Raw genomic sequence first — 27,368 nt, forward strand, 5'->3', positions numbered from 1 at the left:
TAGCAGGGCAGTGAAAGAAGAGGATCAAATATAGCCCAGTGGTCTTCTAGAGCCAAAGCTCAGAGAGTTTGGCTTTCCAAGAGAGTGAATTCCTCAATCCCTGAAATAAGCAACAGTCCTGAAGATAAATGGCACTTCTGCCAAGGTGAATGGTAACACCATACAAAACTCATAGGTTCATATGCCTTTTATGATTCCATGAGGCATTTATAATTACAAGAAATGGTTGAATTGCTAATTAGGGGTCACGGAAGTTAATGAGGATTCCTTCTATCCATCCTTTTTTCCTTTTAATAAATACACTTCTAACCTCAGACAATTCCTTCCATGATTATTTGAATGTTCTAGTAGGATACAGACCTGCTCTCCATTCTTCCTACCTCTCATCCCCAGTTGGCCAGCCACAGAATAGTGAGATTTGACTTACTGAACTTTATTTAATTCCTTCATACTAGAAACTAACCTTTCTTTCAACAAATATTTATGAAGTGACTACCAACTCTCAGCACTGCGTCCTAGGTGCTGGGCAAAGAGCAGTTAACGAATGAGATAAAATCACAGCCCTCATGATGTTTGGTATCCAGGGAAGGTAGATACACACCAAATGAAAAATACCAACATTTCAGATTATGATAAATTCTATAGAGAAAACGAAAGGAGGTGAAGGAAATAAGGAAGGTAGGTATGGGTGTACATGATGTATGGGCAGTCAGGGAAGACTGCTTTGATGAGGTACCACTGGACAGAGACTGGAAAGAAGTCAAAAGGCAAGCCATGTGCAGACCTGGGAAAAGAACTTTCTAGCAGAGAGGACCACAAATGTAAAGGATCTGATAGAGGAGCAAGATTTGCTTGTCTGGCAAACAACGATGAGGCAGGATGCATAGGGAAAAGTGATAAGAGATGAAGTAAGGGAGACAATGGGGCCAGATTGCATAGGGCCATGTAGGACATCCTAATGACTTTGGCTTTTCCTCTCAGTGTTGTGGGAGCCATGGGCAGGTGTAGAGAGGAGGAGTTACATTCTGGCTGAGAATAGAAGGCAAGAGGCTAGGAGCAGGAAGGAGGAATGACAGGGACTGCTGGTGGCCATTTAATTGCCACCTGTCTTTTCTTATTTTAGTCCTAGAACCCTGATTTTTTTGGTGGTGGCAGTGTGCCCAGCTAAATCTCTGTTTCTTGGATCTCCTTTAGAACTGGACCATAGTCCTGTGACTGCGTTCTGGCCAAAGAACTGTAAGAAGATGATTGGTAGCATTTTTGGAACAGTGCTTAAAAACAGCCTACTCCATTGGGAGGTCTTTTTTCTTCTTTTGCTTCCTCCTGTTGCCAGCTGGGAACATAAATACAAAGACTGGAGCCCCAGTGGCCATCTTGAATCACAAGGTGACCTTTAAAACGATGGTGGAACAGAAAGCTCTGGTAGCTCCCCGATGAGTGCATGAAGATGTCTTACCAACTCTGCACTGCCTATTTCTGGACTTGTTTCACACGAGAGAGAAATGCACTCCCGTTCTGTTCAAGTCATTGCTATTTGGGATTTTTTAGTTATATATGGTTGAACCTAAATATAACTGATACAGGAGCCCGTGGCAATCCTCCAGGTGAGAGAGATGGTGGACCAGAGTGGTAGCACAGGAAATCAGGTTCTGGTTATGTTTTTGAAGGTAGAGCCTTTAGATTTTGCAGATGGCTTAGACATAGGAGTGAGGGGAAGAGAGAAAGTAAGGAAGACTTCTGGGTTTTGCAACAAGTGTCTTGCTGGTGCCATTAATTACAGAGATGCAGAAGGGTAGAAAGAGAGCATGGCTGGGTATAAGGTGGGCTTGGGCAGAATCAAGAGTCCAGGGCAGTGGCAAATTGGCCTTGCTCAAAGCAGGGAGGGACACAGTGAAACAGGAGGGTAGGGAGAGAGCATGGGCCATACGCCAGTGGAAAAATGAGGGAGCTCCTGTCCAATGCTTCCATTTTCTCAATAAAGTACAAGGCCAGGTCATCAGCTGAGACTGAAGGGATGGAGGTAGAGGGTGGAGATGGGAAGAGAGAGAGAGAGAGAGAGAGAGAGAAAGGAGGGTGAGTAGTCATTTTAGAGCATGGGATTGCTGGGCAGCAATGAACGAGTTTCGCTACACATCTGGGCTAGTTTAAAGTGAAGCAGTCAGCAGTACTGTGTGTCTTTCTGCAGTCCAGTTCCGGTGACACTGCTGGGTTTCACAAGGTTTGGCCAGGCAAGTTCGTACTATGTAAACTGGAAGGAACCAGGGAGTGAAGGGGTGTCTGTAAGACAGGGATCACAAGGAAGGATCAGGAATCAAAACTGGAGAAGGAAGCAAGTGAACACACAAGAGGAAGGATGGACTGAAAAGTTGACGATCCTTGAAAAGGCTGAGAAATTGCCAGAGTGAGGGGACTCAAGGAGCTAAGCAGGACAGAAGCTGATGGTCAGAGGGTGCTACTGCTGAAAAGGAGTGGCTCTGATGAGACAGAGGACAAGTCACTGAAGAGAAAAGGAATGAAGAAGCTCGAGATATTGGAGGGGAGGTTAAGGTGTTAACTAAACCATATTCAATATAAGACTAATAATAGAACACTGTTGCCAAATTCCTATAATTAGTTGATCTATTAAGTGGTTTCAATAAAGATACCATTCATCAGGGTATTTTAGATTAAAAGTTTGTTTTTCTTTTTTGATGGGACTTTTATAGGACTTCAAAGAACAAAGTTTTACGCCCAAATCTATGTCTCTGTTAGGTGAAAATTCAAGGCATTTTTTTTTCCGCATGAAACTTCTTTGTATCTTGGTTTCTACTCCTTCCTGCATTTTTGAAGGTGTCCATTAATGTGATCTTTGAAAAACTGACCTGCTTTTTCTTTCTAAAATTCTTCACGTCACAGTGTGTTTCTTCTAAGCTGGGTCTGCCCCTTGTACCTGCCTCACAACTTTTTCACAATGGAAAAAAACCATTTATTCCCCTATTTACTTACTTTTACAGCTGTTTATTTCCTTTCTTCCTGCTTCATCTCCCTGTTAAAACCTCACTCTTGCTCAGATTCCTTTGTTGGGGGGGAAAGAATTGGAAGGTTTCCCAAATCATTCTGGGAGAGAAGTCTCTAGACCCCGGGCAGGCCTTGTGAGCACGCGGGATCTTGCACAGTACATCTAATGAAAAACATTCATATCACAGGGCTGGGCCACAGGTACAGGTCCCATTTGTCAAAGGTGGTCTCTGAAACATTATCAGCATTGCTTTGCTCTCCCATCCCTCAGTCCCTCTTCATTAACTCAAAAATTATTAATTGAGAGCCTATTCTGGGCTACTCAGTGTGGTGATTAAAGTAATTCGCATTAATGGGCAATGACTGATTGGCTTAATTCTCTCAGGGGCATTCACATTTCTCAGATGTGCATATTAATCCACAGAAATCTCTGATTCATGGAATAAATGTGAAACAAACCATTAACAGTCTATTTTGGATTTTTGGTGATAGAACAAAGGGGCTGCCCTTTGCTTGGGGTCCCAAAGCAGCCTCTGGTCTCTGAGAAAGTGGGCTAGGACAAAAGAACTAGAAGGTAGAGCTTATGTGTGTGTGTATGGCACTACCCACCTCATTTGTAACTCCCTCCAGTTTATGATCTGTGTGTCCTCTTCACTCATTTCAAACCAAGCACAATTTATATATGGATTATTATGGTTAAATCATATTGTTCTTAAATTAGAAGCTCTTGATCTCAGGATCCTATTCCCTAGTTTTCCACAGAAAAGTTTTCAGATATCCACCTTTAAAAAGATTTTCAGGAGGGATCCCTGGGTGGCACAGTGGTTTGGCGCCTGCCTTTGGCCCAGGGCGCGATCCTGGAGACCCGGGATCGAATCCCACGTCGGGCTCCCGGTGCATGGAGCCTGCTTCTCCCTCTGCCTGTGTCTCTGCCTCTCTCTCTCTCTGTGACTATCATAAGTAAATAAAAAATTAAAAAAAAAAAAAGATTTTCAGGAAAATCAGTCTTAGAATCATAGAGGCCCCTGGCTGCTGATTTTTCCTTGCAAAGGGGTTGTCGACTACCAGAATGTCACAGTGACAGGGGAGCCACAGATGAGAGGCACCAAAAATCCAAGGCTTCTGTTATTCAAGGTGGCCTGGGCTCAATGAGCTATATATCTCTTTCTCCAATCACTATGCAAATAATGGGGGGAACCCCAAAACCCTAGCTGGGAGATAGTGCAGTGCAGTGGTTAGCATAGTAGGCTTGAGGGTCAAACAGATATGAGTGTGGCTCTCCAACCCACTCCAGGTAGCTCTGTGTCCCTGGGCAAGTCCCCTAAGCCTCAGGTGGTGGGACTTCTATATAAGCAACAAATGATTCTTACTGAAAGTGTGGCTGATGAGACCAGCCCTTTCATGCATCTCCCACCCCCATCGCCAGATCTGTGTTCCATGCCATCTATCTACTTTGGATGGGGTGGTGGTGGTGTTTCTTTCAGGTCCAGAAGCTTCCCATGGAAGGAAATGGGTATGTAAGGCCCCTTTCCCTACAAATCTGCTAGAGGAAGGACCTCCCTGAGTTCTCTCAGTACCACCCCCGTGCCTCTCTGGCCGCTATGCGGATGAGCAGCTCTGTGGAGGAGTAGCCGAAGAGCCAGGGCGAGCAAGAAGAGAGCGTCCTCTCCCCTTTCTCTTCTAGGAGTCGGGCCGTGAGCCTGGCTCCGCGGGGGCATGTTTCACTAGAATTCACATCACTTGCTCTTTGACCAACTCAGTAAAGGCTTGAACATATACCCAAGTACCTTTTACTGGCCTTTTGTAGGCAGCTCAGGATACAGAAGGAGAATCAAGTTTCTGAAATGAAAAAAAAAAAAAAGTACATGTATATGTATATAATACATATATAATATAGAGAGAGTAGAAGTTGTGCTTCTTCCTGCCGGGGACTGTTTACGAGAGGGAAGTCAGCGGGGCCCCCAAGAGGTCGCTGGTGGCGCAGAAACTGAGGCCAGATTGCAGAGAAAGGGGGAAGGAGAAAAACACCCAGAAACTTTCTTCCTAGTTGTGAATAATCGCCGCCCCCCCCGCCCCCCGGTCAGAGGCAGTAACGTGACACCCGGGAGAAACCCGGAGACCCGCGCGCCGAGAGGGAGGGCCGAGGGAGGAGAGAGGGCTGCGGAGAGCCGGAGAGGGGAAGGGGAGGAGAGGAGGCAAACCCCTGTCAAGGAGGTGGAGCGAGGGGGTGGTGTCCGCCTCCTGTTCCTCCCTGCCGTCTTTTAGAGGAGTCTGAATCGGGACGAAACGCGCCGAGACCGACGGACACAAAGCCGGGGGTCCGCGCTGGCGCTGGAGGCGAGCCCCGGCGGCCGCGAGCGAGCCCGGGGCGCGGCGGGGCGCGGCGGGGCGCGGGGCGCGGGGGCGCTAGCGGGCGCGGGCGCGGGCGCGGGCGCGGGCCGAGCCGGGGCCGGCACCTCGGCCGCTCGGGCCGCGGCGGCGGGGACCATGCCGAGGAAAGTCTCCTGAGCCCGGCAACTTCGGCCCCTCCCCGCCCCCACCCGCTGCCCTCCGCGCGGCCCTGCCCATGTGCTGCCGGCCGGCCGGGCTCTCCTCCTCGCAGGCGGATGGGTGACCCCTTCCCGGCTCGGGCAGGCTGTGCGAGGCGGCGGAGCAGGCGATGAAGAAGAAGCAGCAGCAGCATCCCGGGGGCGGCGCGGATCCCTGGCCCCATGGGGCCCCTCTGGGGGGCGCCCCTCCGGGCCTGGGCGGCTGGAAGCGCCGGGTCTCTCTGCTGCCTTTCCTGCGCTTCTCCCTCCGGGACTACGGCTTCTGCATGGCCGTCCTGCTGGTCTTCTGCCTGGGTTCCCTCTTCTATCAGCTCAGCGGGGGACCCCCTCGCTTCCTGCTCGACCTGCGGCAGTATCTGGGTAAGGAGGGGGGCGGGCGAGGGCGGCGCGGGCCGCGCCAGCTCGTGCGGGGCGAGAGGGGCGCGCCGGGGACTTGTGGCTCCGCGGCCGCCGCCGCGCCCCGAGGCTCCCAGGTGCGACCCGGGCGGCGGGCCGGGGGGAGGCGCTGCCGGGGCGGGTGCGGGGCAGGTACCCGGGCGCGGCGCCGCGGACCTCCCGCGCCTCCGCCGCCCGCTCGGGGCGGGGGGCGGGCGTGTGTGCTCGTGGGCGTGGGCGTGTGCAGCGCGTGCTTTCTCCCCCGCCCCCCCCGGGGCTCTGCCGGCGGCCGCAGTCCCGTCCCGTGAGCGCCCGGGGTCGTGCGGGGCGCGGGGGGGCGGTTGGCTTGTCCGCCCCGCCGCTCGCCGCCTCGGTGGCCCAGGGGCAGCTTTGGGGCCCTTTGCTGACCTGGGCCGGCTTGGCTTCCGCCGCAGCGAGGGGGGCGCGGGGCGCGGCTGCGCGGGGGGCCGGGGGGCGCGGGGCCGGCGGTGTCGCCTGCTTTGACCCGAAGATCCTCTGCGCTGCGTGTGTCTCAAGTCAGAACTTTTTTGGGGAGTGTGGGGGGCTTATGGTTGGTTTCTTAGACGCGAGGCCGCCTGTGTGGGGGGAAGGGGTCGCACGGGGAGGGAAGAGCGGCTGCAGAGAGGGCGCGCCCCGCAGCTGGGCGCGGGGGCCGGCGAGCGCACGCCCAGGTCCCGGGTCCGCGGCTGGCGCGCGCCGGGCCGAGCGAGGCTGCGAGTCCCCGGCGCGTCGTGGCCAGAGCAGGTCGTGCGGGCGCGGGAGGCTGCGGAGGCGCCGGCGGCCTGCGAATGAATGTCCAGGGGGTGACCCCGAGCCCCCGGGCCGACATCCGGCATCTGCCCGACGCGAGCGGGCGGCGAAGGGGAGCCTCTCAAGCGCTGGACCGTCTCGGGCCAAAAGGCTCCGGGCGGCTGGAGCTGCCACACTTAACCTCAAAAGTCCCCTAGTCGCAGAAGCCACAGGTCTAGATCGCAGGCCGTTTTCGAAGGAAACAAAAACAAAACAAAACAAAAACCAACATAACAACAACAAACCAACCACCTCAGCAAAGTGACAAAAGTCCTGGAGCGTTTTGAAATATAAACGCAGATAAAATGATGTCCTTTCCCTGTAGAGAAGCTGAGCTTTTCAAAGGTGTGCTTCCATTTCAGCAGAAACTTTGGAGAACTATGGCTTTTGTCCGATGTTTTAAGGGGAGATTAAAGGAGAATATTGTCCAAGGTATTTGCATATTTCCAAAGTACAATCCTTAGCATCAGGTGTCTTAAGAGGGTTTGGGATAATATGCACGTTTATTAGGGAGTCAAATCAGTTCTTTCCCTGAGTTCTGTATTTTGGAGTGTCCAAAATAGGTTGGTTCGGAGACACCTGCTAGAGTTACAAAGCCAACTTTTTTTTTTTTTGACAGTCAACAACAGTCACTGTTAATTGGCATTGGGAAGTGTTTTTGAAGCCCAGAGGTCTATAAAATCTGATAAATTCTTTGTTGGAATTCCCCTTAAAATCTGGAGGCTGGTGGGGCGCAGGGAAAACAGTGGATGAGGAATGAGGGTATCTGTATCTAGTGTCCTCAAGAGCACTTGGCTTTAGGCAGGGCAGTCAGACGTCCTTGGCCTTAGCTTTTCACTAGTAAAGTTAGGGGCTGGACGAGGTTATATCTCAGATCTCCACCCAGCTCCTGAAATCCTGTTTTCTGATCCCTTCTTGTGGGCAGGAAAGCCTGAGAGGAAAGAACAAGGGCCCTACTGAGGGTGAGATCAAGACACTGCAATAGCTAGCATGTTAACCTTTTGAAAATTGAGCCAAAAGTGTATTGCCCCCAGAATCGAGTGCTTTCATTCTATACTTCAAAAAAAGAGGCCTGATGAATTTGGGGGCGCAGGTGGTAGAAGGGTGAATTCCCTCAGGGGAACTGGGAAAACCTGATGGATTGAGCACTGCTCCTGTTACTAACTCATCATTAAGTTTCTGACTGACATGATGGGTTTAAAAAAAATGACATCACTGTGAACTGGAAATAGGACACCTTGGCCAAATTTGTTCCCTGTTGTTTTGTTACACAAATATAATGATTTTGGGGAAAAGTGCGCTTGTGGTCTTTACGAGGGTCTAAAATATGCCCTTAATAATATAAGGCCAAGGTATCTGCAGAATACTTACCTCTTGTTTCCTTCATTCTATTATTTTAGTGTCTGTCAAAACAAAATTTGTGGTTAGTAAACATATCCTCTCAATTTCCTGAGTTATCCAATTTTAGAGGCAAGCATTTTTCTTAAATATAAGTTTATCTAAAGTCAACATTTTCCAAATCAAAATAATATTTATAGCAAAAAATTTTCTTGACTGGATATTATTTTAATATGCTTATATAATATTATACACCTGACACACAGTAGGTGCTTGATATTTATGGCAAAAATAATCGAACCTATTTTATCAAATAAGTCGTTTGATAGTTAACATATTGAATATTCTCACAGTAAAGCCAGGAGATATGACCATTCATGATAAATGATAACATGTATTGTTGTGTTCTAGTAAATGCACATGCAGAATGAAATTGTATCCACATAGCAATCTTACGGGTAGGTTCGATTGTTGTTCCCATTTTTTTTAAAAGATTTTATTTATTTATTAATGAGAGACACACAGAGAGAAGCAGAGACACAGGCAGAGGGAGAAGCAGGCTCCATGCAGGGAGCCCAGTGTGGGACTTGATCCCAGGACTCCAGGTTCACGCCCTGGGCCAAAGGCAGGCTCTAAACTTCTGAGCCACCCAGGCGTCCCTGTTGTTCCCATTTTTGATGTGGGAGAAATGAGAACACAGAGATTCACAGACTTGCTGAGGGACACACAGCAAGTAAGGCAAGACTTGAACCCAAATCTGTCTGATTCAGGCACCTCCTGTATAACCCTACCAGCAGCCAAGATGCAAGGGCAATATAAAGAGCTGACTGGCTAAAAATAATCATTTATTTGCATAAGTTCACTTTCTTTGATACTTTTTTTCTGAGTATCTTAAGGTGCCAGCAGAGAAGGGAAAGAAGTCAAGCAGCTGGTCTCTCTCTCTTTTTTTAAGATTTTATTTATTTATTTGACATAAAGAGAGAGCACAAGCAGAGTGAGTGGCAGGCAAATGGAGGGGGAGAAGCAGTTTCCCCTCCAGAGCTGGGAGCCCGACAGTGAGGGAGCCTGACAGTGGGGCTTGATCTGGGATCATGACCTAAGCCAGAGGCAGACGCTTAACTGACTGAGCCATCCAGGTGCCCCTAGCTGGTCTCCTCTTAACTCCACCTTCCTGTTTTTATCTCTGGGTACAGGCACGCTCATCTCTCCCAGAACCACTCAACTGGAGGTGATGTCAATTATGATCTGAAATTCCTGATCTTTCTGTTATTCCCTTAGCAATTTGTTCTTTGTTGAGGCTGGTAGTTTTCAGTTTGTGGTCCCTGGACCTGCAGCATCATCACCATCTGGGAAACTTGTTATGAATGCAAATTCTCAGGGCTCACTCCAGACCAACTGAATGAAGGGCCTAGGTCTCAGCAATCTGTATTTTAGCAAGTCTTCCAGGTGACGCTATTGCAGGCTGAGGTTCGAGAACCATGGTTCCAGAGTAAAGCTTTACTGTCAGGATGCCTCTTACACAGTTGAGCAAAAGAAAGGAGATGAGAGAGAGGAGATTCAGCAAGTATTTTAAAGGTGATGTACATGGTTTCATCTTTTACATTGCAACTCTTAAAAATGCATCTGCTTTGCTGTTTAAGTCCCATTGTTTCAAGGGAAGGACCAGCCAACAGCTGCAACTCCAGCTGGCTTTAGACTCTCTGAGGTTAGGAGATCCGTGGAATGGGGTGGAGCTGGCAACCAGAAGGAATAGTAGGGAAAGAAAGGGAAAGGAGGCAGTAATGATGCTTTCTCTTCCCATAGAAGCTGGGTCAAAGAGTTCTTTCCTAGTTTGTTTGGGAATGGGCAGAGTCTATTCTCCTTAAAGATACTTTCTGTTGCAACAGATCTGAAAAAAAGCAAAGTAAATTGGGAGCGGGGTGGATTATGCAGGAATAACTGTGGTCTTGATTTTTCCCTCCTTGAAATGGGTAGAGGAAGAACAGGAGCATACGTGGGGTAAAATGCATGGGTTTGGCAAATGCCTATCCCTAAGCTTGGGGACTATAGTTTTTCCAATTCGGTGAAATTATTTGCTTTTTTTGAAGTGGCATTCAGACTTTGATTTGCTATGGAAAGCAAATAAAAATCAAGTAAAATCTCCCCCAAAAATTAGGTTATGATACAGCCTCTGCCAGTAGTCTCATTACTTATGAGCTGTGGAAATATCAGAAACTTGGAATAACACTCGTTACCCTGATGTAAACTGAATGCACCAGATGGCTTACTACAGATCTTATACAACCGGCAAACTCTAATGATTTATCATCAAGCCTTAGATATGTGATTTAGCCTTTATGGGAACTAAATTTTTTGGGTCGATCTCAAATTGACATGCTTTCCTTTCCATTTTTAAATTATACTACTTTCAATAGAGATACACTACTTCTATTTCAGTTTTCAGAATTGCCATTCTTTATATACTCTACATGAGCATGGCAGTTTTGAGTCAAGAAATGAGAGAGAAAGAGATGGAACTTTATAGAATTTGAAATTCCCCAGGTTTAAATGAATATAAAGGAAAAAGTGAAAATAGAGATCCAGATCCGTTACAAAATCATTTCTTTCAACCTTAAAAGTCAAATTTAATTTTGCTTCTGCACATCAGGCATGGTTTATATATAGTGCTCTGGGCCCCAGACAGCAATCTAGGAAATGAATGCATTAAATATGATGTGATCAATAGAAATCGTTGACATAAAAAGAAAATGGCATTCTTGTCCATAGCTGCAAATGTGTCTTAGAGGGTTGGCCCCGGACACAGTAGCACTGGTATTAGACGAAGGACACAAGATGGAATTCAGCTACGGCAGACTGTTCTGTAAACACATGGCATGAATGGTGAAAAGCACTCTGCTTTGTAAACTATTTCTGATGTAGACTAGTCTCAGTATGAATTGTTTAAAAGTACGTATAAATATGTATTATCTGGATACTGTCTTTCCTCAAATTCCCTGTCATCAATCCAGGTTTAAAACACTAGTTGGCTTTGTGTTTGAGAAACCAGAACGAAAGTGGTCAAGCTTGTTGGGTCCCAGAAGAAATAGTATCTTTTGCTTCCCTTGAGAGAAGTTCAGGAGCAGATACTGTAGCTTGCCCTGCAGCTGTCCTGATGGAGAGCAGTGATGGACAATGAAAAGACATCTTATTTGACAGCCTGTGGCTGCTTGAATTGTTAGAAGTTATCACTTGCTCTCTTTGCTTTTCTTTTTGTTTTGCAAGATGTATGATTTGACCACAAATAAATGTTGTCTTACCATATTGATTTTTGTTATAGAAACTCAGCTTTAAGCAGTGGTAGCTGTAAACCCTTTCATTTATTAGAAATGGAGACAGAAACATGGATATTCCAACAAAAACTCTTATTTGCAAAAATCAAACACATGTAGCAACTTTTGGGTGAGAAAAGTCCAAATGAAGCACATTTCGGTATTGCTATTAATTTTTAAAACAGTTTTGTTGAGATATAATTTAAAAAACCATACAGTTCACCCGTTTAAAGCTTTTAATAGTTTAATAGTTTTCAGTGTATTCATAGACAAGTGCAACCATTGCTATTGTGGATTTTAGAGCATTTTCATCAGCACAGAGAGGAAGCCCATACCCTTTGGCTGTCACCCCCTTATTCCTCCATCTCCTCAGCCCTAAGTCAATTCTAATCTATGTTCTGTCTCTATAGATTTGCTATGCTGGACATCTCCTAGAAATGAAGCTGTATGATATGTGGTCTTTTGTGACTGGCTGCTTTCACTTGGCATATTGTTGTCATGGTTCATTTATGTTGTTGCATGTATCCCTACTTCATTCCTTTTAATAACTGGATAATATTCCACAGGATATACTGCATTTTGTTTGTCCATTCATGTGTTGATGAGCACTTGGGTTGTTTCCGTCTTTTGGCTATTATGCATGGTGCTTCTGTGAACTTTTGTGGGCAAGTTTTTGTTTGAATACCTATTTACTGTTCCTTGGGATATATACTTAGAAGTGGATTGCTAAGTCATATGGTAATTCTATGTTTAATTTATTGAGGAACCGCCAAGATGTTTTTCATAGTGGCCGCACCGTTGAACATCCCCAACAGCAACATATGAGAGTTCCAGTTTCTCTACATCTTCACCAACACTTGTCATTTTTCATTACTTTGATTACCCCCATTCCAGTGGGTGTGAAGTGGTATTTTGTTGTGGTTTTGTTTTGCATTTCACTAATGATGAGTGATGTTGAACGTCTTTTCATTTGCTTATTGGTCATTTGTATGTCTTCTTTGGAAAAATGTCTATTCACATCCTTTGCCCATTTTTAAAAAAGATTTATTTATTTATTTTAGAGAGAGCGAGTGCAGGGGAGAGGGGCAGAGAGAGAGAGAGAGAGAGAATCTCAAACAGACTCCACCCTGAGCATGGAGCCCACTGCGGGGCTTGATCTCATGATCCTGAGATATGGCCTGAGCCAAAACCAAGAGTAGGCTGCTCAACTGACTGTACCACCCAGGCACCTACTTGGCCCATTTTTGAATTGGGTTGTGTGTGTGTGTGTGTGTGTGTGTGTGTGTGTTTTAATTTTAAGGGTTCTTTATGTATTCTGGATACTAGATCCTTGTCAGATTTGTGGGTTTTTTTTTTTAAAGATTTCATTTATTTATTTGAGATAGTGACAGAGATAATGATAGAGAGAGCATGAGTGGAGAGGAGAGGGAGAAGCAGGCTTCCTGCTCAGCGGGGAGCCTATTGTGGGGCATGATCTGAGACTCTGGGATCATGACCCCAGCCAAAGGCAGATGCTTAACCAAGTGAACCACCCAGACACCCCCCAGTTACATGATTTTGCTGCTTATTTTGAAGTTGCAAAAGATGGTATTGGCTGAAACACAATATGTTATGTATTGTTCTCTATATTATAGGTGTGCACCTTCTAAAGGGACACCTTAGTTTCATACTTTAGTCACTTTCAAAGTGCTAAGTACAGAATCTGGGTATATAGTAAATTCTAAATAAATTCCTAACAATTAACCAAAAAGAAGGATCTCTTCAAAAGAACCTTGGGAGTCTTGTTTGCAGTTATGGATCACTTTGAGTAGGAAACCTTTTGGTTATCTACATTTAGCTCTCATGTATGAAACTTCATGTATAGCTAGCACTAACCCATTTTATAGATTTCATAAAGATTACTGTGACTTATATGTGAAATATGAGTGTAGCTAGTTTTATTTTTTAAAGATTTTATTTATTTATTCATGATAGTCACAGAGAGAGAGAGAGAGAGAGAGAGAGAGAGGCAGAGACATAGGCAGAGGGAGAAGCAGGCTCCATGCAGGGAGCCCGACATGGGATTTGATCCCGGGCCTCCAGGATCGTGCCCTGGGCCAAAGGCAGGTGCTAAACCGCTGCGCCACCCAGGGATCCCGAGTGTAGCTAGTTTTAAACAGCAGGTTATAGTACAATTTATGTGAGTATTTTTGTCCTGTTTTTGCTCACTAGAATGGAGCTATGAACTCAGCAGGGGAAAACATTTGGGTACATCATGTTGCTTAACAAGGTAATACAGGGTCAGTCACCAAGGATATCTTGAGTATTCTCATAAAATCAGAATTCATATGCAATTCATTTTTTAAATTCACATTGTGGTATAACATACAGAACAAATATACACAACAATATTATGTGTATTTGTTTCTCTTTAGTAAATTAACATGAATTTTAGCAAGAAATATTAGTTGTTTTTCAAAAAGTATTAGACATATTTAGCATGTTTTAAATATATGTATTATCTGAGAGAGCATGAGCACAATTGGGGGAGAGGAGCAGAGGGAGAAGCAGACCCTTCCCCCCTGCCCCATGAGCAGGGAGCCTGAAGTGGGACTCGATCCCAGGACACTGGGACCATGAGCTGAGTCGAGGACAGACGCTTAACCAACTGAGCCACCCAGGTACCCTAAATATATGTATTTTCAAAATGAGAAGCTTTAAGATAGATACAGTCAATTCTATGCTGCTTGGGAGAGGCTCAATTTGAATAATTTGCAATACTCTCATATTGAAAATGACCTGGGAGCCAGATAGCTGTTTAGTGCTGAGGGTATGCTGCACCTCTGGGTCTGACTGACTCAGGGTCTGTGTCAGTTTCTGTCATTTCCCAAAGATAGCCGCTGGCTCATTTTTCTTGTCTCTTGTTATATGACTATGCTTCCGCTATGGCCTCTCTGCTGATGGTTTAGGAAGCTCAAATTCCAATGATGATCTCTGAACTCCTGGAATTGGTTCATGATCATGTCTGAAGTTGTGATAGTCTACTTTGTAGTGTGATAGTTTGTGGGCAAACTCCTTGAAAGGAGGAAGCTTCTTCATTCAGCACCATCCATCTCTACTCTGACACCCCTCCTGGGTGCTCTGCACAGGCCCTCAGGAACTGTTGATTCAATATATTTGCTAAGCAGACTGTTCTTTGTGAGGGTTCTACATCCTGCTTTGTTTGGTCTGTATTTTAAGTAGAGAACATGGAGAAGAAGAGTGCCAGGAAAGACCTATGCTCAGGTGATGTCTATGGCCTGTCTCTTCCTGGTTGTTGAAAGCATAGGCTCCAAGCAAAGATAGTAAAGCTACTATGACATAGAGTTCTGTAAAGATTTCCTCTGTGCAAGGGGTTTAATTGTCCACCTCTTACCTCTGGAGATTTGGAATTACATTTATGGAGTTCTCCCTGTAATTTTTAAAAGAGATTTTACTTATTTATTCATGAGAGATACAGGGAGAGAGAGGCAGAGACACAGGCAGAGGGAGAAGCAGGCCCCTTGCAGGGAGACCAATGTGGGACTTGATCCCTGACTCCGGGATCACGCCCTGAGCCAAAGGCAGACGCTCAACTGCTGAGCTACCCAGGCGTCCCTCTCCCTGTAATTAAGAATACCTGAGATGGATCTAAAGCTTTGGCTGTTTATTTTATTTTATTTTTATTTATTTTATTTATTATTTACGATAGTCACAGAGAGAGAGAGAGAGAGAGGCAGAGACATAGGCAGAGGGAGAAGCAGGCTCCATGCACCGGGAGCCCGACGTGGGATTCGATCCCGAGTCTCCAGGATCGCGCCCTGGGCCAAAGGCAGGCGCTAAACCGCTGCGCCACCCAGGGATCCCTGTTTATTTTATTTTTAAAAAGATTTTATTTATTTATTTATTCATGAGAGACACCCAGAGAGAGGCAGAGACATAGGCAGAGGGAGCAGCAGGCTCCCTGCAGGGAGCCTGAAGCAAAACTCAATCTCAGGACCTCTGGCTCGTGACTTGAGCTAAAGGCAGACGCTCAACCACTGAGCCACCCAGGTGCCCCGCTTTGGCTGTTTATAACTAGAACGCAGACCTCCTGTTTCTTGTCATTTTCCCAAACCCCGGCCAGTTGTTTTGGGAGTTTGCAGATAGTTTATTTCCCTAAGCCAGTGTCTTCCTTATCTAGCAATTTGTGTTAAATTAGCTAGTCCATTTCCAGCATGACTTTTTGTCTTTAAGGATGTGAGACCAAAAGATGATATGGTTTTTGAAGTAGTGATCAAATGGATTTAAACCTAGAATGGCAAAATGAGAAGCTATAAAATTAGGGCTCAGTGCACAAACCCATTGACCCTTGTCTGACAAAAGGTATTAAAATAATCTATGTCATGGCTTTGATTAAGCAATTCTTAGTTCACTCATTGCTAAATGATTTAAGTAATTATTTACATTTAACTGTACTACATTTCTGGAAACATTGTTTTTTTTTTGTTTTTTTTTTTTTTTTCCTAGCTCAGTGAGTGTGACTTTCACAGTCTTGATGAAAGTAGAAATGGAAGTTTTCGGAAACATATAAATTCTTTTGTTCAATCATTCAGCAAATATTCATGGAAGACCTATGGTCCAAAAGCATCAGGTGTTAAAAAGAATAGAGGTTTGAGAGCAGAGATTTTGATGTGAATCACTGTGCTACTACTTATCAGCTGGGAGAACTTGGGCAATTTTCTTAACTTCTCTGAACCTCAGGTATTTTGATCTATATGATGAGATTGGTAAGTGCTATTTTGTAGGATACTTACCTAACCCAAGGCCTGGCATTCATATTCAACAAATGTCAATTCTCTCACTTTGTCCTTTGCTTCTCTTAGGCTCCCTTTTCTTCTGGCACATAAACATCCATGCACCAGGAGCACACACTCATACAAACACAAATCCTGGTGGAATGTGCAGACCCCCTCCTGGCTTGGCTTCCAATAGAAAGCACCAATCTAATCAAGAAATATGAATGTACTAAACTAGTATCCTTGGGGCTTATCTTGTCACCTCACCCTCAGATTGGTGAAGGCTCTTCAACAGCTGACAAGTTCCAGTCATTTGCCCCATTAATAATGCACACACCAACCTTCCAGCTTCTCTTTTGCTTCCTGGAAACAGTTTGGAAAGAACACATTCTGCACACAGCCTGGTTTGCTCTGTTTTGAATTTATCCACACCTTTTCCCCCCGCATTCATAAAATAAAGATAGTTGGGCAGAGGGGGCATGGTACAGCTTATGCTCTGGGATGGCCTGCTGTTCGAGGACTGGATTAGTGGTCTGTAACTCATGCCCTTTCAAGCCATCAGAATACCAGGCAGACACTGTGACAGCTGTGAGAACTCCTCCCACTTAAGATGGAACTACCATGCTCAGTAGTATGGCCACTTGCTTTTTTCTGGTTCCTGCTTCCTGTCTATTGGAGGTCAGAGCTAGAACAGTGGACCCGAGTCATGGATCATGTCTTTGCCCAGAGATTTGTGAACCTGCCTCTGTTCTGCATATTCCGTTTCTTCGAGTTATCTTGACCTGCCCTGCCTTGGATGCTGGTGCATGTGAGAGCCACAGGACATTACTATCTGCCTTAGCTGGTCACTCAAGTCCTTGAGAAGTTGAAAGCAAATGTGATTTTACATTATTTAATAGAAAGTTAAATTTTTGTTTAGCAAAACCATGACCTTGCAATTCCTGTGCAGAGCTTCCTGCTTTAACACGAGGGCTGTTTGACATGAATGCCTTCTGCCCTGGAGAATCAGAAGCAAAACTATGGGGGTTGCTGTGAGGGGTACAGGACGTGGTTCTGTAAGGGTTCCCAAATACTGCGGTGGTCAGTGCTCTTAAGTCACACGAGCCTCTTAGACTTAGGTTTCTTTACCTCTAAAATGAAGATGTTTGATTAGGTCCATGATTCTCCATTGTTTTTCCTTTTAAGACCCCCATCAGCAGCAATGTTTCCATATGGTCTTGATGATCAGTCTAGGACTGTGTCCCAGTGGCCAGGAATGGGAGAATAAGTGTGGATTTGGGGTTCTCTAGAGAGATTCTCTAGGAGATTTTTAGAATCACTGATTTAGGTGTTTACCAAGGTCCTGCCTATTTTTTTAAAGGTATTTATTTATTGATCCATCTACCTATCTATTTATAGAGAAAACGTGCACATGTGCACATGGCTGAAGGAGCAGAGGGAGAGGGACAAGCAGATTCCATGCTGAGCACAGAGCCCAGTGTGGGGTGACCGCGAGATCATGACCTGAGTGGAAATCAAGAGTGATGCTTAACTGACTGAGCCACCCAGGCACCGTACCTACTCTTAAAATCATTTGTTGTAAGAAGCCACTTAACTGTAGCAACTAAAACTGTAAGGCTATTTCCTTTGGGAGCAAATGCTTATTTAAAAGATTGTAGGAGTCAAGTGATTAAGGCAAGTAGAATATGCGAAAACTTTTTAGGCCATTCTTTTCAAAGTCTTAATCATATTTTTTTTTGTTTGTTGCTTTCATTGCTTTGTCTCATTAAAATTGGCAGCACTGCCCCGACATCACCAATTTGCCACGGTCTGCCTGGACAATAATGGGAGAATCTTGTTCCTGAAATTGTGGGAGACAGAATGTCCCTAGGAAGGCAGAGCAAAAGAAGAGAGAGAGAGAGAGAGAAAGAGAGAGAGAAAGCAGAGTGTCTTTCCAGAATTCAGAGTCTAACAATGTGATCAGAAGAAAGAAGGAAAACAAGTAGGAATAAGAAAGCTCTATTGTTCAGAGGAGAGTCTCACAACCTCTCCCCTTCCACTGTGGACAGCTCCAGCGGCAGAGGGAGTTCTTTATGGTGTGGTGAGCTACTTCCGTGTAGCTTCCATCTGCTTCTGCTACTTCTTCTGGAAGTTATACAGAACAGTCTATTGGACTATATCATCTTTCAGAGGATAAAAGATATGAAGATGACTGTCATACCCGCCCCCCACATAAATATTGTCCAGAAAAATAGATGTAGATCCCAGTAGTTCATCTAAAGTCACTTTCACACATAGAAAGCACAAAGCACAACAGCAAAAGGAAAACACAACCATAAAAGTAGAACCTTCTGAACAACGGCACCCCATAGACAAGGCAAAAGACCCAGACCGGGGACAGGTGTTTCTTTAGAAAATGGGATTAATATGCAGCTATTTGAATGTTCAATAAATCAGTAAAAAAGAAAATTAATGAGATAAACAGGCAAAGAACATGAGCTGGCAGTTCACAGAAGAGGAAACACAACTGGCCAGGAAGCATATGAGAAGACTGAATGATCTCGTGTACCTTAACCACTTGCCTCTGTGGACCTTTACTGGCCGGTAGAACTGAGGACAGACACTTCCAGTTCCCTCTGCTGGTGAGCCTACTTTGTGGAGAGGAGTCACCATCAGAAGTGTCTCTCTTCTAACCCGCCTTCTTTGGAGAATGACTGCCACATCCATCACCGTTCTGATGCACGTCTCTGACAGGCAGGTGGGGCCCGGGGCAGCTCTCGGAAGCTCCGACTCAGGCCCTAAGTACAGAGGTCTGGGTGTCATATTTGTGCTGGATGGTCTGCTCCCTGAGACACCCTGGTCCCCACTCGGAACCGCAGCCAGCGAACCACACACAGTTAACACCCAATAGCGCCCTGCACCCTGCTCCGCCTCCCTCCATCACCGGGGCTTTGCTGAGTCTGTAAGAAGCAGAGGCAGAAGGAACTGACGTCGCCCACTTAGAATGCAGCATCTTGCCTGGGAGTATTTTCTCAATATCTGGGAAAACAAGTGGAACTGACTCATCTGGTTGGAGTTCTACAGAAATATGATTGCAGATTTCTTGCGATTTCATTCTGCTTTAGTGTCAAAATTCATCCAATGATGTGCCAGAAAATGTGTGTAAAGTCACGTACAGATTTAGACACTGGAAGAGGAAGTTATTTTTACCAGGGCGGGGAAGGAAACAGAAAGTGACAGTTGGCAGGGAAGTCAGGGCAGGGCTGAGTTAGGAGGTGAGGTGTCTGCACAGCTGGGGTGCGGGCACGCTTGCATCTCCCGTCTTGCCAGACTGGCCTGGGGGCTGCGGTGTGGTGGCCTCTTAGCAGGTCGAGTGAGGAGTTCCTGTGCCGAAGACCTACCGAGAGAAGAGTGTTGACATAACCTTCTTGTTGGATGCCAGTTTAAGCAGTTGTGAGGTTAACGCTGCTTACTCCAGAGACGCACTGTATGCTCTTCAGAGCAGTTCCACAGGAGCCACGCTCAAGAGCTGCATAGGACGTGGAGGTGAAAATGGAGCATGGAGCAAAAGATTCTGAAAAGCTGCACAAATATAAAAACCAAATGGTGCAGTGTCTTTATTTTGCCTTAGCAGATGACAGAAGCGAGGCCGTATTATTTTCTTTGCTCGTGCTTTTCCCATTTCCAAAGGCTGCTCTTGTTTGCTTGCCCAGCGGAGATCCAAGGCCTCACGGAGTCTAAAGTATTTGTGGTTATGTTCTTCAAGTCCTCCTGTGAGATGAAGAGGTTTCCAGAAATTAAAGGGAGGAAGAAAGAAGGACTTGTTAGGATCCATAACCTCTTTTTATTGCCCTTGTCCCTTGAGCAAAGGATATCTTGAGTTAGCATTTAGTGATGACAGTTGAGTCTCGTCAGCTTTAGCTGGATAACTAACTTTTCAAATGCATTTGGAAAATACTTTATCCAAGCATTCTTGTGCCTTGCTGTCCTGTTCCTGATGGCCGGGGAGAGGTGTGTGGGTCTCTGTGCCTATATTGTGAAATGTACACAGTCACAGCAGTGCCTGAACTCTGCCATAGAGAGTGTGCATAGGTGTGTTGGTAAGAGTGCTCCCTAGCTTCGAGGGAGGATTTACTAGAACATCCTTGGGTTACCAGGAGGGCTTCTATTTCTTGCGTTTCACTTCTTTTATGACATAAGGCATTGCTGTTTGAAAACATAGCCCCCTTCGTCCAGATTTGTTTCCTAGCCACCTTGTTGGAATGATAGGTGACTTTTGTTCATCTCAGAGGAAGTCTGGCCCACTAGGCTGATATTTCATGGAAGTTTCGCATCGTTGAGCCTTACAGGTTTGGAGAATGTGTTTTCACATGCCCATCCTCCTTTGCATTCAGCTTGGCAGTTGCTCTCTCTTGCTTCCATATTGTTCCTTCAACAATTGTCTATCAAGCTCTAGTGAAGTGCTGGGTGCTGGAGATAGCGTGACCAATGACACTACACTCATGGGGCTGCCTTCCATGTGGAGGGGCAGAGTAGGACTGAGGATTAACATAGACAGAGGGATGAGTAGGGGCGTGTGGGAAGCTACCAGAGGAGAGTAGAAGAATATTTGTGCCTGGCTGTGGTGAGGCTGAGGATTTCTTTGGTTAAGGCTCAGTTTATGCCAGTCTCAGGCTCTTAATTCGGGTTGCATGATGGAATTACCCAGAGATCTTGGGAAAATGCTGATTTTCATTCATTTGGTCAGAGTGCTGCCTGGGCACCTGTATGTGTTAAAAGCTCCCAGGTAATTCTAATATGCAAGCAAGGTAGAGAACCACTGTGACAGATATAGGGCGCAGCAGTTTGGTGTGTGCATTAAGTCCTCTTACAGTGCTATGTAGGGATGCTCAACTTCTTCTAAAAGCATTTGTTTTGTTGTGACATAATCTGTTCGCTTTTGGCTTTTCCACACCAACTCTTCTCAAATTTTAATGGCATTCAGACCACCTGGGAATGGTTAACCGTAGGTTTGGGTGCAGTAGGTCTTGAAAGGTACCTGGGATTCTGCATTTCCAAGAAGCTCCCAGATGCCACCTGCATGCTCCCGTTGGAGGATCACACTTTGAGCAGCAAGGGTCTACACTGCAGCACTTCTAGGACATAATTAATATTTATAAAAAGACACATGAGTCAAGGTACGGCCTAGCCGACTAAAGCTCTGTGCATTTAAATGTTTTATAAAATTATTTTCTTAAAAGATTTTTAAATAAGTAATCTCTACACCCAATGTGGGGCTCTAGGTAACAACTCTAAGGTCATGAGTCTCATGCTCTACCGACTGAGACAGCCACGCACCCCTGTAAACTTTTGAATTAGATTTTCCTTTACCAATTTGTTCGAATTTAAGAATATTAGATTTTTCTTTTCTTTTTTTTAAAGATTTTATTTATTTATTAGAGACAGAGAGAGAGAGTCTGAGAGAGAGAGACTGAGAGAGAGAAAGGCAGAAACACAGGCGGAGGGAGAAGCAGGCTCCATGCAGGGAGCCTGACGTGGGACTCAATCCCTGGTCTCCAGGATCACACCCTGGGCTGAAGGCGGCGCTAAACCATTGAGCCACCAGGGCTGCCCCATTAGATTTTTCTTAAGTGAGAATCATATACTTGCATGATTCAAATTTAAAATATCTGCTTTAACCCCCCTTTTAATATCTGTAATCTAAGGGATTGAAATGTAGGCTGTTTGGAGATTTGTGAATGTACAGATTTTGTGGCCTAATGTCAAGTTCGTTAATAAGCATTGGAAATAAAACAACTGGTGTTGGGTATGAAGTTTCTTCATAGTTGTTACAAATTCTTGCACCGTTTTAAATTTTGACGTTGAGGTAGAGTATCAGAATTCATTGCCAAGTGTCCTTCTTATCCACATATTCTTGGTGAAGGATTTTTTTTTTTTATGGCCAGAGCAAATAATTGGATGCAAATAGAGCAAATCATTAGAAGGACTTGGTGTTGTCCTTTAACAACACAACTTTAAGAAATTGTTAAAACCATTAATACGGCTCATTGGAGGAAATGGAAAACAGAAAAGGATGAAGAAGAAAAGAAAAAGCTTGTTAACTTCTTTACTCACAACTGCTTTGGTTTGGTTACACCTTCCTCCCCTGGGCAGTATCACAATGGTCTTTACACATTTTTCGATGAGTTTGGTTTTCATGGTGGCAGAGTATCTTGTGAATGTTCCATGATTCCTTTAGCAGAGGCTGTTTGAAATTTAGCCTCTTTCCAGTTTTTCAAGATTCTAGATACAGCTGTGATGAACATTGTTCAGCTTTTGCACTCTTGCCTACTTCCCTGGGATAAATTCTGAGACTTGGAACTGCCGGATCAGAGTGTATGCCTGTGTTAAAATTGCTCTTTGTACAAACGGACGGAGTTTTTGTTGAGTTCACCAGCAGTTACAGCAGTTACAACCTGTTTTGCTCGTACCCTTGCAAGCATTGGCTATGCTATTATAAAATTTTACTCATTCAGTTGGTGAAAAGTGATATTCTTGTGTTATAATTCCCATCTGCTTGCATATTAGTGACATTGAACAATTTGACTGTGTTTATAAGATGTGCTTATAAGATGTGTTTTTTCTTTAGGGAATGAGTTTTACCCTCCCCCATTTTTCCCCTCTAGATGTGTTCTTTCTCTCATCAACTGTGAGAGTTCTTTTGGGATGAAGAGTATTTTAACCCTTCCCCATGTGCACAGATAATAAACTCGTGGTTTTTTCATTGCCCTGTGGTTTTTTAAACCACTATCTTATTTTTTCCTGTTCTTCTGTTTATTATTTTATTTTATCAGTATTTTAGTATTTTTCTTTGCTTTTATGTTTAGAAAAGCCTTACATCCTGACATCAAGTATATAGTCTGTATATTTTCTTCTAGTTTGTTTGCTGTTTCCTTATTTCATTCACTTTCTCACCCCTTTTGGCACTTATTTTGGTGGAAATTAACTCCATGATTTTGCAAGTCTAGCTGGAGAAAAGTCGTCATACTTGAATGTTGTCATTCTTGAACAGTAAATTAATTTTTCAAACATTGAAATGAACTGATTTGACCTTAATGCTTTTTAGGGGATTCCAAACTCCCATTTGCCATTTAATCTCACACTTTTGGAAGCGGGAGGGATTCAGAGGCCATCCAGTCCTTCTCTGTAGTACTGGAACCCGTGGCTGGGCCTCTTCTTCCTCTGCCTTGCCCAGCTGTACCTCTGAGTGCAGATCTCTGCTCCCTAGCCACTGCAATTGTTTCTGGACAGAACTGTTTGTGTGTCAGTGGATTGCACAGTTGCTTGCACTCTGGCCAGGCAGACATGACCATCTCCTGGCCTGCCCTGCCTGAGTAGCTTGGTTGCAGGATTGGGCAAATTTATAAATCTCAGCCTCTTGGATTCTTACTGGGTCTGTTACCAAGAACTAAAAGTGAGCCTCTCGACAGCCACATGCACCCTTTTCAGTTTGGCTAGAAATTTAGCTAAGGGTGGAGCTCCTTAAGGACAGCCTGGCTCTACAAGCCCTCAGCCCTTTGCAGCGTCTCTTGGTAATGGGGACAACACTCATGTTAATACTGTTTTTATAAGCAGCTAGATGACAATAAGTTATGTAGTTCCCGTGGGTTGTTATTCTTTTAAATGTTTATAAAACTCAAAGGATCACAATTTGAAAACACGGACGTTTAAAGGCCAACCATATGGTCTAGCAGAGCTACATTTTCTTTTCAGGAAATCATGTTTCTACTGTGAACTTGCCTTTAACAGGAGGCTGCTGTATTTCTGGAGGCAAATACTCTGTGGTGTAACAGAGCATTGGGCTTTAAATCAGAAGTCCTCTGTTTGAGTCCTGGCATTGCCCCTGTGCAGCTGTGTGACCTTGGGTAATTCACTTAACCTCTCTGAATCTCCGTTGGAACTTCAGAGGGACTCTTTCTGTTATAGAACAACAACCAGCAGATTATAAAGAGAATGCTATCTGGTACTCTGCTGCCTAGAATACTATGAAAATTTGCATTTCTAATATCTGCCATACACATCCTCATTTTAATTATTGAGGCAGAAGCCTAACCAGAGCAGGTGGCACTCTGGAGGGATATTACTTAACTGTCGGTTGTGGGTATTTGTGTTATGTCTTGACACAAACAAACCCATCAAAATTCTGCCTTTAGGCATTTACACACGGTTATTTGTTGTGTATATAGTTCTGCTCTTTCTGTCACAGTTTTCTGTGGGAAGAAGACCTCCTAAGATACAGTAAATTACATTTTAATCTGTTGGATATTTTTACTCTTTCCCTATTTTCCTAAAGCACTAAACAAAGAGGTTTTTTTAATTTGTTCTAAGACTTCTGGCCATTTCATTTTAAGTTGCAAAGAATAGTTTGATGGTTAAGAGCTCTAAAACACTTGCCCTGTGATTATTTGATAAGTGTTTATTTTTTTTTTCAATACTGTTTTCAAAATTTGTGTGCTGGAGACACAAAAGTTCTCCCAAGAGCTACTAGTATAGTCTCTGATATGAATGTATAAATTCGTCATTTTCATGCATATATTCATGCTACTAGAGATTCATTCACATGCTTGGGGAGCACAGAGGAGGGAAAAATTAGAATACAAGAGTGCTTCATGGAAGAGGTGACCCTTGAGCTGGGTGTTGAAGTATAAATAGGAGTTTGCTAGGCAGAGATGTAGGAGAGGGGAATTCCAAACAGAAGGAGCTGCACTTGCAAGTGGAGGCCAGTGGGCAAATCGTGGCACCTGTGGGTACTCCGAGCAATACAGGGTGGCTGGTGAGAGATCGTGACAGGGAGACAGGGAGTGGGATTTGCTACAAAAGAGCCCCTAATGGAAAAGGGTCGCTTATGAAGGAACTTGTATGTTGCACTAACTGGCATATAGTAGGGAAAGTATGATCAGTTTTAGACAATGGGGTGATAGTGGATTTGTTATTCATGAAGATAACTCTAGAAACAGAATGCCATGGAAGAGTCTAAGTACGTGTCTGGAATGGTCTTCAGATTTGAATAGCCTTTATTATTTATTTATTTTTAAAAGATTTTATTTATTTCTTCATGAGAGACACACACACACAGAGAAAGAGGCAGAGACACAGACAGAGGGAGAAGCTGGCTCCCAATGGGGAGCCTGATGGGGGACTTGATCCCTGGACCCGGGGATCATGCTCTGAGCCGAGGGCAGACCCTCAACCACTGAGCCACCCAGGCATCCCAGAATAGCCTTTAAAGTTCATAAAGAACTTGCCCAAGTATTGTCACACCTGCTTTTTTACTCTCCTGCATGGTGGGTGTTAAGGTCACTATGCAGATAAGGAATCCGAGTTGGGAGATGGATGGAGGGCCCTGGGTGGCTCAGCTGGTGCTGTGGGGGGAGGAGCTGTTCGGCATCTGGTCCAACTCTGCTCAGAACCCAGGGATCTTGTCCTCTTTACTCCATGCATATGGAAGCAGCTTTTAACAAAAGCACTGAAGTATTTTTCTAACTCTTTTAACGAGAACTTTCAAAGTAGTTTTAATCTTGTTAAAGAAAGTTTGACAGGAAAGTCAACTTAATTCTTATCCCACAGGTATTTATTTAGTCTAATAGATTCATGTCGATTTGCCTCCTTGCTGCTGTTTTCCTGTTATGATAGCGTTCTACAAGTTGATGGTTTATTTTCTCTGATTAGCCAAAATGGGAAGAAAAATCCCCACTGCATTTTTATTAGACTCTATCGTATCTTGAATTTATGTTTCCTTTATTTCAGTGACTTCGATCATGATTATTCACTGAATACAGTGGGCTTATTTTCTCTGTAGAAGTGACTCCACTTACGTCTTGCCTTAAGTCCTGTATGCTGGGGCTGTTGATCTTTTTTTTTTCTCTTTTCTTTTCTTTTCTTTTCTTTTCTTTTCTTTTCTTTTCTTTTCTTTTCTTTCTTTTCTTTCTCTTCTCTTCTCTTCTCTTCTCTTCTCTTCTCTTCTCTTCTCTTCTCTCTCTTTTCTTCTCTTTTCTTTTCTTTTCTTTTCTTTTCTTTTCTTTTCTTTTCTTTTCTTTTTTTTCTTCTTTTCTTTTCTATTTATTTGACAAAGAGAGAAAGTGTGAGCACACACGAGCCCAGGGCAGGGGCAGAGGGAGAGGGAGAAGCAAGCTCCTCGCTGAGCCGGGAGCCTCACATGAGGCTCAGGTCTTGATCCCAGGACCCTGAGATCATAAACTCAGCCAAAGGCAGATGCTTAACCAACCGAGCCACCCAGGCGCCCTTGATCTTGCATTTTGAACGTAGCTTTTCATAAAGCAGCCTTGGATGGGACACTTCTAGACTCTCAGCATTATTCCAACCCCTGCTGGAGGACACGTGGCCCTACCTGTGCTGCCACCTGCTCTGGGAGGTTTCAAGCAAAATGGTCTGGTTTTGTTTGTGCTTGTTTTTAACCAGAAACAAGTTTCAAAATCTCTAATCTTGTTAAAATACAGTTGGAAGAAAGGGGTTTAGGTTACACACACAAAAAAGAAACTGAACTGTGCTGTTGGTGGTGGGTGGATAGGTGGGTAGTCTGGCCATTCGACCAGTTGAATTGCAGGAGACATCTTTTTAGGGAAGAGGTGAAGGATAACACGCTCAAGTGGGCTCTTTGTGCCCCAAACTTGTCTAAACTTGCCCAGAATCTGGCATTTATTGGATAATATATGTTTATTATTAGGGTAATTATAAGATGAACCTGGAGTGAGGGAGTTTTTGTAGGGGTACATTAATGTATATCTGGATTTTCTGGGGGCCAACGCAAAAAGGGAATAAGATATGTCATGTCATCGTTATCTGTATAAAAAAAACGTATCTGTTCGTTGGGAAAAGGTGTCCTCTCTCTTTTCCTGCCTTCAAATTATAGGAGAAATTTATTTGCTCTTAAGAGTATTATATTGGACAATATCTTCTACAGTGTTTGTTTCTTCCAGAAAATGACCTGTTCTTTATGAGGCTGTGCCATACATCAGCTCTTTGTGAAAGTGAAGGGCATAATATAAAATCACAGGTCAGCAATGACATTTCCCTGGGGAGCTGAGCTGTTTAGGTGTCTTGTCTCTTTAGTTTAGGTGTCTTGCTTTTCAGTAGGTTTATGTGTTGAGAAAAGACAGCGCAATGGGTATTGACCATGGCCCTAATTGTTTCTCTCAAGTATCAATTTCTTCAGCCTTGTTTTTGGCAGGAACAGGAGA

At 44.5% G+C, this 27,368-nt stretch overlaps 1 protein-coding gene across 2 annotated transcripts in view; it reads left to right on the top strand.

The window, feature by feature from the left end:
• The first annotated feature begins 5,428 nt into the window (after positions 1 to 5,428).
• UST (uronyl 2-sulfotransferase) overlaps positions 5,429 to 27,368 on the top strand; it is a 304,369-nt gene continuing 282,429 nt past the window's right edge. Inside the window, exon 1 of one of the 2 annotated variants that reach the window (XM_077896447.1) lies at positions 5,429 to 5,906. In XM_077896447.1, the coding sequence (XP_077752573.1) occupies positions 5,657 to 5,906 (250 nt within the window). In that variant the 5' untranslated portion in view covers positions 5,429 to 5,656. The remainder of the gene's footprint in view (positions 5,907 to 27,368) is intronic. The other variant, XM_077896449.1, reaches the window with a different exon arrangement.

Source organism: Canis aureus, chromosome 1 (assembly GCF_053574225.1).
Source record: "Canis aureus isolate CA01 chromosome 1, VMU_Caureus_v.1.0, whole genome shotgun sequence".
NCBI classification, from domain to species: domain Eukaryota; kingdom Metazoa; phylum Chordata; class Mammalia; order Carnivora; family Canidae; genus Canis; species Canis aureus.